This window comes from Oryctolagus cuniculus, chromosome 3, assembly GCF_051225735.1.
Source record: "Oryctolagus cuniculus isolate XC-2025 breed Fujian yellow rabbit chromosome 3, ASM5122573v1, whole genome shotgun sequence".
Taxonomy (NCBI): domain Eukaryota; kingdom Metazoa; phylum Chordata; class Mammalia; order Lagomorpha; family Leporidae; genus Oryctolagus; species Oryctolagus cuniculus.
Window position 1 is genome coordinate 38,307,414 of NC_142869.1, and position 13,169 is coordinate 38,320,582.

General features: G+C 45.8%; 1 protein-coding gene across 1 annotated transcript in view; it reads left to right on the forward strand.

The window, feature by feature from the left end:
- Nucleotides 1-12,892, forward strand: part of MPP4 (MAGUK p55 scaffold protein 4) — a 42,159-nt gene extending 29,267 nt beyond the window's left edge. The window contains exons 14-21 of the mRNA XM_089330064.1: nt 494-508; nt 2,773-2,814; nt 4,164-4,334; nt 5,951-6,031; nt 8,182-8,275; nt 8,970-9,078; nt 10,655-10,789; nt 12,339-12,892. Of these exons, the coding sequence (XP_089186190.1) occupies nt 494-508; nt 2,773-2,814; nt 4,164-4,334; nt 5,951-6,031; nt 8,182-8,275; nt 8,970-9,078; nt 10,655-10,789; nt 12,339-12,533 (842 nt within the window). The 3' untranslated portion in view covers nt 12,534-12,892. The remainder of the gene's footprint in view (nt 1-493; nt 509-2,772; nt 2,815-4,163; nt 4,335-5,950; nt 6,032-8,181; nt 8,276-8,969; nt 9,079-10,654; nt 10,790-12,338) is intronic.
- The last annotated feature ends 277 nt before the right edge of the window (nt 12,893-13,169 follow it).

Here is a 13,169-nt window from a genome sequence, read left to right on the forward strand (position 1 = left end):
CAGAGAAAGCTGGACACCGATCTCCCATCTGCTGTTCCACTCCCCAGATGCTTGCAAAGGCCCCATGTACTCAATCCAGGTCTCCCATGTAGGGTGGCAGGAGCCCAATTACTTGAGCCATTGCTGCTGCCTCCCAGGGTCTGCATTAGCTGGAAGCTGGAATCAGGAGCCAGAGGCAGGCATCGAACCCACGTGGTGGGAAATGGGATACAGGCATCCTGACTGGTGTCTTAACCACTGGGCCAAATGCCCACCCTCAGGGGCAGCCTTGGCAGGCAACTTGTGGAAAACATTACTGCACCCTAGAGGCATAATCAGATTAAAAGAATTTTTAAATCCGTGATTGTGTGTTGCTTGTTTGCCTTGCCTGGCCTTACCTAAGTTATAACTTTGGCTAGTGGTGGTGTGAATGCTTCTCTTACATCGTGTGTTTGTGTTTGATGGCTAACCTGATCTCTCTCATGTTTGTTTCTGCCCTTAACTCAACATCCAGAGGAACTTTCAGAAGGTAATTATGATTTCCTGAGTACACCATGTTTAAGATCTTTCAGAGCCTTAGAGTGAATACTTGACAGAATAACTGTTAAGGTAAATATAACAATATTTTCAGAGTGATATCAACACTGAAATATTCAATTTCATAGAATATATTTAAAAATAATGGAAGTAAGCCGGCGCCGTGGCTCAATAGGCTAATCCTCCACCTTGCGGCGCCGGCACACCGGGTTCTAGTCCCGGTCGGGGCGCCGGATTCTGTCCCAGTTGCCCCTCTTCCAGGCCAGCTCTCTGCTATGGCCAGGGAGTGCAGTGGAGGATGGCCCAGGTGCTTGGGCCCTGCACCCCATGGGAGACCAGGAAAAAAAGCACCTGGATCCTGGCTCCTGCCATCGGATCAGCGCGGTGCGCCGGCTGCAGCGGCGGCCATTGGAGGGTGAACCAACGGCAAAGGAAGACCTTTCTCTCTCTGTCTCTCTCTCTCACTGTCCACTCTGCCTATCAAAAAAAAAAAAAAATAATGGAAGTAATTAAGTTGTATGAACCTAACCATGACTAAACATTTCCTTTTAAACTTATTGACATATCTTTTTAAAATTATTTTTATTTGGATGAGTTACAGAAAGAGAGAGAAAGAGAGAGAGAGAGATCGTTCATCTGCTGGTTCACTCCCTATATGGCCACAATGGCCAAGGTTGAGCCACTCCAAAGCCAGGAGCCTTATCCAGGTCTCCCACCTGGGTGGCAGGAGCCCAAACACTTGGGTCATCTTCTGCTGCTTTTCCCAGGCCATTGGAAGGGAGCTGGTTTGGAAGTAGAGTACCTGGGACATGAACCTGTGCCCACATAGGATGCTGACATTACAGGTGGTGGCTTTACCTGCTATGCCACAATGCATGCCCTGACACATCTTCATTAGAGAAGCGTGCTTAGTTGCCAGAAGATAGAACTGATATTGGTGTGTTTTCCTTAATCTTTTTTTTTTATTTTTTTATTTTTTATTTTTTTTTATTTTTTGACAGGCAGAGTGAACAGTGAGAGAGAGAGAGACAGAGAGAAAGGTCTTCCTTTGCCGTTGGTTCACCCTCCAATGGCCGCCGCGGCCGGCGCGCTGCGGCCGGCGTACCGCACTGATCCGATGGCAGGAGCCAGGAGCCAGGTGCTTTTCCTGGTCTCCCATGGGGTGCAGGGCCCAAGCACCTGGGCCATCCTCCACTGCACTCCCTGGCCATAGCAGAGAGCTGGCCTGGAAGAGGGGCAACCGGGACAGAATCCGGCGCCCCGACCGGGACTAGAACCCGGTGTGCCGGCGCCGCTAGGCGGAGGATTAGCCTAGTGAGCCGCGGCGCCGGCCTCCTTAATCTTTTAAAATGCATGTTTAAAAATGGCCAAGAGTATAAGTCAGTTCATTCTATGACCAAATACTCTATATATTTCAAGGATCCAAACAGAGTCACATAAATGACAAGGAACTTAAAAAGTAATTTGAAAATGCCTGTCTATGACATCCTCGCTGGAGTTCATACCAACTTTTCTGAAGCTACAACAGAAGCAGAAGCAGGCGTTTGAACTCACCCTGGATGTTTCAGAGGTGCTGGGTGAAGTTTGCTTCCCTTGGCCTCTCAGATTCCTGGCCAAATGGAAATAATTGACAGCTTTACAACCAATACTAACTTTGTCTAGAATGAACCATTATAAGGAAGAAAATAAAAATCTGTATCTATCAAAGAGATTAATTACAGACACTGAAGGAACAGAGTATCTATAAGTTAAAGTTAAAGGCACTTTCTCTGTTTCTGTTTTTTTTTAAGGTTCATTTGTTTATTTGAGAGACAGAGTTACAGAGAGAGAGAGGGACAGATAGAAAGGTCTTCCATCCACTGGTTCACTCCCCCCATGGCCACAATGGCCAGAGCTGAACCAATTGAAGTCAGGAACCTGGAGCTTCTTCCAGGTCTACTATGCATGTGCAGGGACTCAAGGGCTTGGGCCATCTTCTGCTGCTTTCCCAGGCCACAGCAGAGAGCTAGATTGGAAATGGAGTAGCAGACTTGAACCGGCACCTATGTGGGGTGCCAGCACTGCAGGCAGCTGCTTTACTTGCTATGCCACAGCGCTGGTCCCCCTAGCATTCTTCAATAAAGCACTCAAGGATAAATTCAGCTGTGTTGCCCTCTATTAAAAAACTGTCACTGGGACACTGAAGCTGGTTTCATGCGCTAGTTCTAAGCAAATGTCTCATGCTTACATCTTTCCCTGTCATTCTGTGTGTTCCAGACAAGGAGGAGTTTGTTGGCTATGGTGAGAAGTTTTTTATCGGTAGGTGATGATTACCAAGAGGTGGGTCCTACATCACTTACTAAGTTACTTCATACTGGCCCGATGCTCTTCTCATTCTTCCAAAGCTTCCTTTGCTGTTGGACGTTTTCAAGCTTGTTCCATGTTCTGGTTTTCTTGTCTAGTTCTTGGGTCACTAGTCTGATTTATTGAGTGGTCCTTGTTATTCATGTAGTTTCCAATCAATATCTCTTGATTATTTGTTAAATGCAGATCCTTTTGATTTCCTATAGATTGTTTCACAGGTTACTCACCTTACTCTAAAGAGACCAGTTTGGTGACTGTGAAACTCACTGCTTACGGCCACAGTTCTTCTTTCTTAAAAAAATTTATTTGAGAAGGGAGAGAAAGAGAGAGAGAAAGACATACAGACAGGCAGACAGACAGACACCAGAGAGCCTGCAAAAGCCAGGCAGGGCTGGGATGGAACCAGGAGCCAGGGACTGAACTTGGGTCTCCCCTCTGGGTGGCAGGGAGACAATCACTTATGCCATCCCTGCTGCCCCCTAGGGTCAGCATTAGCAGGAAGCTATGGTTAGGAGCTGGAACCAGGAGTCAGACTCAGGGACTCTGGTATGTGATGCAAGTCTCATAACCACTAGGTTAAGCAGCTGTGCCTGGTCACATTTCTGTAGTCTGTCACTTGGTTACATCCTCCAGAAACATAAGACATGCCACACCCTGCCTCCATCATCCAGTGGCCCCCACATGCTCCATCACGCTCCAGTGCTTCTCCAAGGCCCTGGGTGGCCTGGCTGCAGTCCCCACTCCTCCCACCACCCTGGCTGTGGCTCACCGCCCTGCTGCAGGCTCCCCTGCTCCTCCTGGAGCGCCCCAAGCATGCTCGTTTCGCTGCATCTCGGCGTTTGCTGTTCTCTCGGCCTGGGCTGCTCTCCTCCCAGATGCTTCCTTAGCCAGCTCTGTTACCTCCCCCATCCCCTGTTCAATGCCACTTCTCAGAGATGCTCTCGTTGGAAATGCACCCGGTCATTCTCCACCCACTCACCCTTTCTCTAAGCACTATGTCTGTTGTTCACTTTTGTCTCTCCTCCATAAAATGTAAGTATTCCAAGAAAATGGGCTTGGATTAGTTGGCCACTGCACATCCAACACCTAGTGCAGTGCCTGGGACCCTGGAGGTGACTTAGACCTAACAAGAGGGGTACTACTCATTTTCCCTTCATAGCATTTCCTGTCTTCTCCCTTCAGAAAGCCAAGTCTGCATTCATTAGCCGCTTACTGTCGCAGTCACTAAGGCTCCATCAGATTTGAAGGGAGAAGGAAGCTCTCCCACCCTGGAGCTCATGCTGTGTGCCTTTCCCCCTGCCCAGCTGGCTTCCGCCGAAGCATGCGCCTTTGTCGCAGGAAGTCTCACCTCAGCCAGCTGCGTGCCACTGTGTGCTGTACTGGTGGCTGCTACAGTGCAGTGGGCGCCCCTTACGAGGAGGTGGTGCGGTACCAGCGACGCCCTGCAGATAAGCACCGCCTCATAGTGCTCGTGGGTACGTATGTCCTAGCGTGCACCATCTCCCGTGATGTTTGCAGTTTTCCCTCTAGATTTGTCTGCATTAGGAATAGCAATAAGAGTAGAACTCTCTCTATGGAAATATATAGAACTCTATAAAAATAACGTTTTATGTTTTTTTAAAAAAATAAAATCTGTTTTATATGTGTGTTTAAAGGTATGACTTTATTGCAGCCTGCTCTGTGTGTGTGTGTGTGTGCACGCGTGTTCCCCCATGCACAATTAAATTAAGAGGATATTATAACTGAGATTCTGCTTTGCCTGTTTAGAATTTGCCCTAGAAGCATAGATGATGTACCCCCAGACTGAATCATTAGTCTGTATGAGGAAAATAAATCCTTGGAGTCCGTTTCCCTAAGAAATCTATACTCATGTCCTTTACAAAAGTGCCTAACATCTTGTGAACTGAATCTTTGGTGCTAAAGAACAGTGCTGGGGTTACTGCTGTAAAATTGGCCCCTGCAGCAGTAGCATCCTGTATCTTACTGCCATCCTCTCTGTGTGCTCAGCTGTGACCAGGGCAGGCCCTGGTAGAGCAGAACAACATGTCTTAAAGCCAGGACCTGAACATTTGCAGGGCCCAGTGCAAAAATCAAAATATAAGGGAAGTGTTAAGGATTTCAAGATGCAATAGCAGAGCATCAGTCCAGGCTGTGATTTGGTGTCCTTCTTTTTTTTTTTTTTTTAAAAAAAAAAAAAAAAACTTTTAAAAAACTATTTTTCTTACTCTTTTTTAAAAAGGCTTATTTATTTGAAAGAGTTATACAGAGAGAGGAGAGGCAGAGAGAGAGAGAGAGAGAGATCTTCCATCCTCTGGTTCACTCCCCAATTGCCCCAATTGGCCACAAGGGCTGGAGCTGTGCCAATCCAAAGCCAGGAGCCAAGAGTCTTCTGGGTCTCCCACATGGGTGCAGGGGCCCAAGGACTTGGCTCATCTTCTACTGCTTTCCTAGGCCATAGCAGAGAGCTGGATCGGAAATGGAGCTGCTGGGTCTTGAACCGGTGCCCATACGGGATGCTGGTGCTTCAGGCCAGGGCGTTAACCCAGTGCACCACAGTGCCAGCCCCAGGGTAGTGTCCTGCTAAGCATATAAAAGTTGTGTAACTGCGAGTTATACACCCATGGTGTTGGCACTGCCTCCACTTGGGCGTGGGAGTTCTGATTCAAGCATTCAGAAGTGTGCCCCTGAATTCGCTGTTCCTGAACCTGTGATTGTCGAGCTGATTTCTCATTGTGATGTGATGGAAACTTCATTTGAGGGCAAAAGGCAGGATGTCTTAGCTGATGTGAAATCAGGCCAGCATATTCTCATAGCACCTATCATTTTGTGATGTTTGTTAGGGTGCCGGGTTCCTGCAGTTTCCAATCTCATTTCTGAACTTTGAAATGGTGTGGGTCACTCCCCAGAAGTCACCAGGAAAATTCCCAAGAGTTTTCTGGTGGTGTTTGATTTGTGAGATGGGAAGGCACCTAGTCTCCCTAAAAACATTTGTTCTTGATTTTCTTCGATAGAACAATTGAAATGATTGTTTTGCTGCATGATTATATTTATCCTCATCTAATGATTTCTACATGTGACCCTTTGTGTTTAGGGCCTTCTGGTGTTGGGGTAAATGAACTGAGAAGACAACTTATTGAATTTAACCCCGGCCATTTTCAAAGTGCCGTGCCACGTATGTTTAGTTTTTCTTTTTTTATAGCAGTTCGTGTTTTGGTAAAACTCTCCTTGCCTCTTTGGACACACCAGCCTCACTGAACTGTCATGCCATCTTTGTTGTCAAAGCATAAGACACAAGGGATGATCTTGTCTTTGTTGTGTAAGACACAAGGGTAGAGGAAGTGGCTGATGGCTGTGATTTGGGAAGTAGCTGCTCTTGAAGAACCTGTCATAGCAAAAGATATGTAATGCATTCTAAGGACCAGATCTGGGCTTGATATTGTGGGGAAATTCAGCCTGGGATTATCTTGGTTTCTACTCAAGAGGAAGCCCCAGTGGAAGGAGGCAAAAAGTACCCCCAGATACACCAGGGTGTGGAAGGAATCCCGAGTGACTAGCTGGGATAGAGATTGGATTTGAGAGACCTGGTGGTGGGGGAAGTGATGTTAGTGGGTTTACAGAATAATCCACTATGTCATCTACAAGAGAAAGGGGCAGATTCAAACATCGGAGAAGTCTAAAGGCAGCTGATAGCAAGCAGCCAGCAGCGGTACCTACCCAGTCAGAATATCCCTGCCCTGCTTTCTCCTCTCCCCCTGTACTCCAGCCTTGGAGAGTTACTAAATGGGAGAGGAGCAATAGACCTGCAGCGAAAGCAAGGAGAAGCGAATCAGACTCCTCCTCTCGGCCCCTGGTTTCTTTGACTGCAGGCTTCCCCCGGTGAAGAAAGGCTGAGCCAGATGTGTGGAGGAGAAGCCCAAAACAGAAGTGAAGTTTATAGCCTTGCTTATTGCAGGGGAACAGGGCTTTAATTGTTAAACTGAGTCTGAATTATGACAATGAACTTGTGGCATGAATGATGGTAGACTTTTAAAAACGAGCCTTAAGTGTGATCAGAAGAGCCACAGGATCTGCCCGATTTCCACCCAGCAGCAGTAGGACACCTGAAATGTTGTTTTAGGGTCACATCCCAAACCCTGCGTGTCCTGAAGTGCTGCTTCTGTATGCGGAACAGGCGTGAATCTCAAGAGGAAAATCTCTAAAGGGTTCATCATGTTTCAGTGCTCTGGGTGAAAGTGAAATGCTAACAGACTATGGGGGAATTTTAAGGGATATGGATAACCACCATCAAAGTGAGAAAATGTGGCACAAATGTTGCTTTCAAAATTGAGCGAACGATTTTTAGTGTCCACTAATGGATGCCTTGGGTTATGTAGCAATTCATGCAATTTAATCCACCGTATCAAATATCAGTCCAATGGAAGCAAATGAGAAGAGGCCTCTTTGGTTTATGTGAACATAACTCAATATTAACCAAAGCCAATACAAAACCTGGAACATGGCAGGCACTCAGTACACATTAGTTGGGTAAATGGATGATCAGACATGAAGTGACTTTTAGCTGTTCAGCAGACTCCTATATTCCATGCCAGGGGCAATTTCAGTTGAAGAGTCTCTAGTCAAAAGGGCCACGTCAGAGAATCAGAGAATCCAGATTTGGCCCAAGCTCTCTTGAGTTTTGTGCTCCCTGGAAGGAGTCCCTGCTCCACTTCGGTACAAGGGCATCTGGGGACCACATGGGCCTTCTTCACTTCACACCTGAGATAATGTGGGGCAGTAGGAAACGTGAGGTGAGGAGGAGTCCGGACACCTACGTTTTGGCTTCCACTTCAGTCTTCATGAATTCTGTGAATGTGAGCAAGTTAAGTACTCTCCAAAAGCTGCAGTTACTTTCCAGTGAACCATGGATAATAATGTTTCTCTTAGCTAGACGTGTGGGTGATGAGATGACTTCATGGGAATGTGCCATCCAAACAAGATATTGCCAGTACTGATACCTGGGGGTCTTCAGACACTTTAGGTTGACGGATAATTCCCCAGTGCCTGATCTGAAGTAGTAGTGTTCCCAGAAGGCCCCCTTATCCTGGCTTACTACCTAAGACATCCTTTTTTGTACCATGAGCCCTTAATAAAAGTTTATAGATGAACCAATTTTGATGTGAGAATGTCATCTTTATTACCAATTCAGGTTCCTGCTTTTGGTTATAGCTTTTTATTTTCTTATATTTGTTTATACATTTATTTATTTATTTTGATTGACCCAAATGCATATTGGTAATAAGATAATTTGAAGACTCTGAAACATTTCATTCCCCTTTCTGACAGATACTACTCGTTCCAAAAAGAGTTATGAAATAAACGGGCGTGAGTACCACTATGTGTCAAGGGAAACCTTTGAGAGCCTCATTTACAGTCACAGGTGAGGCGGAGGTTCAAACATCCATTCTGGCCTCTATTTTATATTCAAAATCGATTGCTTATTTTTATGCACTGTCTAAAGCCCTGGGGGGAGTGGGTAATTCCTTTTGTTTCTGAAGAGGTAAGCAAGGAATGTATGTTGATACAGTAGTACACAGACTCACTGGATGTGAAAAGGGAACAGGATTGAGCTGCAAACTTGTGAGAATTAGAGGAAGTAATTTTTTCTCTTGCTGAGTATCCACTAGTTCTTTTTGAACTAGTAAAGTCTATATATTCAATTCTTTGGATTTATCTTCATGTTACCACTAATGATGTTTCACTTGTAGAAAAATTCTTTTTTTTTTTTTTTTTTAAGATTCATTTGTTTATTTGAAAGGCAGAGTTAGAGAGAGAGGGAGAGGGAAAAGGGTGGGGGGGGGGAGACCCTGACCTTCCATCAGCTAACTCACTCCTCAAATGACATCAGTGGTCAGGACTGGACAGGCCAAAGCCAGTTCCATCTGTGTCTCCCATGTGAGTGGCAGAGGCCCAGGCACTCAGGTCATCTTTTGCTGCATTCCCAGGCACATTAGCAGGAGTTGGATTGAAAGTGGAGCACTCAGACACAAACCAGTGCCCGTATGCGATGCCGGCACTGCAGGCAATGGTTTAACCCAGCCCCAAGAATTCTTTTCTTTGTCTCACCCTTGCAGGATGCTGGAGTATGGTGAGTACAAAGGCCACCTGTACGGCACCAGTGTGGATGCTGTTCAAGCAGTCCTTGACGAAGGGAAGGTCTGTGTCATGGACTTGGAACCTCAGGTGGGTCTGTTGGGGATATTTCTCAGCTCCCCAAAGTAATGAACGTGTGTCATCTCCTTTGTACACATCTAATTTTATTTCAAAATTATTTATGTATTTATTTGGAAGAGTGAGAGAGAGAGAGAGAGAGAGAGAGATCTTCCATCCACTGGTTCACTCCCCAGATGAATGCAATGGCCAGCGCTATGCCAGGCTGGAGCCAAGAGCCCCATCTGGGTCTCCCACATAGGTTCAGGGACTCAAGATCTTGAGCTATGTGTTCTGCTGCTTTTCCCAGCCCAATAGCAAGGAACTGGATCAGAAGTGGAGCAGCTAGAACTTGAACCCATGCCTATATGGGATGCCGGTGTCACATGCAGTGGCTTAACCTGCTGTGTCACAATGCTGGCCTCAATCATTTTTTGTATCTAATGGCCAAGAGCTTGCCTGAAACACCAATTGCCAACGTCTTGATTTTGGTTGAGAAAGAGTTGAGTTGAGGTGTGTGTGTGTGGGGGGGGTGGACAGAGAAGTTAGATTATTTCTTGCTTGGGTGTTGGTCACAGACATCACACTAACTTCTCATGGAGGGAATTACACGTTGTTTTACACAAGGAGGTGAGGTTGCTGTGTTGCCATGTCAGTGGTCACTTCATTGAGATCATATGTGCAATGGAGCAGGAATGAGCAAGTTAACATGAGGTCAACAACATGGGATTTTGAAGTCCCAGTTTTTATGATCATTGTACTTTGTGTTTTCTTAGTCATTTAAAAATATACTTGTGTGCTAAAGAGACATAGAGGAAGAGAGATTTGTTCAAAGCTGGCAGTCAGTGTGGACATATGTGAGATGATGCAAGAGGAAAGGGAAGTGAGGAGACTGAACAGACCCACCTTGAGAACCTCTCTCTTTTTTTTTTTTTTTTGACAGAGTGGACAGTGAGAGAGAGAGAGAGACAGAGAGAAAGGTCTTCCTTTTGCCGTTGGTTCACCCTCCAATGGCTGCTGTGGCTGGCACACCGCACTGATCCGAAGCCAGGAGCCAGGTGCTTCTCCTGGTCTCCCATGGGGTGCAGGGCCCAAGGACTTGGGCCATCCTCCACTGCATTCCCGGGCCATAGCAGAGAGCTGGCCTGGAAGAGGGGCAACCGGGACAGAATCCGGCACCCCGACAGGGACTAGAACCCAGTGTGCCAGCGCCGCAAGGCGGAGGATTAGCCTATTGAGCCAGGGCGCTGGCTGAGAGCCTCTCTTTGTCCTTGTCATAGGGGATCAGTACAGAACCCCACTCTCAGGAAGTCAGATTCTCACACACACACACACTCTTACCCAGCTAGTAGGATTTCAGTAGCCAGTCGTAACTAGTAAGAAGAGCCAGGGTTTGCCCTTAATTTTGTTTCTAGAATCCAGCTTCTTAATTACTAAAATGTTTGATTTTTAAATTTTTTTTAGAGATTGAAAAATTGGGGATGACATGAGACTATACTCTGTCCAAAAATAGTTGTTAATTTCTGATCTTAGAGATTTTGAGAACATTAATGTTGAATCTAGGAAGCTAAGATTCTGTTTTTGAATGTGCTTTAACTTTTCCATGTAGGATATTCAAATGGCTCGAACTCAAGATCTGAAGCCGTATGTCATATTTATAAAGCCATCTAATATGAACTGTATGAAACAGTCTCGGAAAAATGCCAAAATTATTACCGATTACTTTGTGGACATGAAATTCAAGGTAAGGTACAGTCAAAAATCAATGGAGTGCTTGCAGTGACTGTGAAGCTGGGGGAAGATCTGAGTTAGGCCAGTCGAGCACTTTGGAAGTCATTGTCTTCCTTGTTCTTTCTTTTGTACCAACTCCTGAAGCCCCTCAATAAAATGGTTTGGTCAAAGATAAATTGCTGTATTGTTTCCCGAGATCACCATGTTAAAGGGTGTGCTTTTTTGGGCACACATTTAGCTTCATGATTAATTAAGGTGCCAGTTAAAACACCCAGGTCCCATATACAGTTTTTGCTAATGCAGTCCCAGGGAGGGGGTGGGGCAAGGGAGAGAGAGAGGAAAGGGAAGAAGAGAGAGAGAGAGAGAGAGAGAGAGATCCCATCCCTGATAAATTCACCAAATGTGATAATAGCCAAGGATGGGCCTGGAATTGGGAACTCAGTTCAGGCCTACCACATGGATGCCAGGGGCTCAATTCGTTAGAATCTGCATTACAAGGAAGCTGGGATTGAAACCATAGCCAGGAATCAATCCCAGGTATTCTGATATGGGATACAAGTTTTACTTATTCAAAAGGCAGAGAGACAGACACATGAGAGAGAGAGAGAGAGAGAGAGAGAGAGAGAGAGAGAGAGAGAGAGAGAAAGCCTTCTATTCTCTGGTTCAATCCCCAAATGCCTGGGGCTGGACAAGGCTGAAGCCAGAAATTCTATCCTGAGCTCAGTCTGGGTCTCCCCTGTTGGTGGCAGGGAGCAGGGATCCAGTAACTTGGGCCATCATTTGCTGGCCCCCCCCAGGGTGGGCAATAGCAGGAAGCTGGAAGCAGAGTGGAGCTGGAACTCAAACCCAGGCAATCCCCGTGGCATTCAGGTGTCCCAAGTGTCCCACTGTGCCAGGCACCTGCCTGGGTGCAGACACCTTAACCAGCATCTGAACTGCTAGGCCAAGTGCTCGCCTCAAGTCACCTTTGTATCATCCTCCATCTTGTTACTTCTATCTTCCTACTTTTTTCAATGACTACGAAAGTCTGATTCTCCAATTTGCCTTTCAGATACAGTCTGGGGCTGACTTCTCTGAGTCACTGGGGCATTTAAAATTGTGTTCTCATTTTGATGGCAAACTTGTTTCACTATCATATGTATGGTCACTATCATACTTGGTCACCTTTTAAGGGAGTATTGCAGCAAAATTTGTATTTTGAGTGCTCATGGACACATTAAAATAACAGCAATTAATTTAATGTTTTAATGCCCAATGAAGGCCAAATGCCTTCACAGAATGAACATTTCATAATAGTAGAAATAGAAAATATTACAGTGAGTTAGGGACGTCCAAGTCAACATAGCCAGGTCTTACTCTCATGCTAAAAGCAGCCATTTTGTATTTGCAAAGTCATATTTTTCTTATTCACTTTCATTTGAAATTGATGTTCACATTTCAAACATCTAGCCTACTTGCTTTTAAATAAATAGCTTCACAACGAATGTGACAGCATCTACGTGTATTATTTCTATTTGTCTCATGAAGTCCGTGCTACCTGCCTTTTTCTGTTTCATTTGAAGGATGAAGACCTACAAGAGATGGAGGATTTGGCCCAAAAAATGGAGGCTCAGTTTGGCCAGTTTTTTGATTACGTGATTGTGAATGACAACTTGCAAGATGCGTGTGCCCGGTTGTTATCTGTTGTACAGAAGGCTCAGGAGGAGCCTCAGTGGGTCCCCGCCACGTGGATTTCCTCCGACACTGAGTCTTCATGAGGTCCCCTGCTTCGGGCTGGAGTTTTAGCGCTGCAGCCTTGTCGGGGAGACCTGGAATAACGGCTGCTGTCTTAACAGCAGTACTGACCCATGTTAGTGTGTGCAACTGGATAAGTGCTGCAGTTCATTAACAGTATCGCAACAGTATGGCTCTGTATTATATTGCAAGGCTGTGCAGAGTGACACATTTGGCATTTAGGGAAACCTTTCTCTTTTCCTTCCCCTTCGATGCGGTTGTGGTGGGCATATCAATAACGTCACCAAGAATGAGCGCTTCTTAGGGACTTCAGGTCTTTCCCAGATTCAGTTAAAAGGAGCTTTCCTAAATAAAATGAGCAGTATTTAATTTCGGAAATGCACTTTATGAAACTTCTGTTTTGTGAATGCCTTTTACACAAAGTATCTACTTGGCTAACTCAGCAAGAAAGGTTAATGTACACATTTCATGGGTAACATCAACACCTCGAGATACTGAGATACCGCAAGCCTCCTGCATAGTCCCTAGAAGAAAGCCACGAGACGAGGATGCTATGCTAGGGTCTTTTTCTTTCTTCCCCTGTATCTGGGACCCCCCAGTAGCTCTCCCGGCCCCTTATCAGTTCATCTTCTGCATCACTCTCTCACCCTACCCATTCC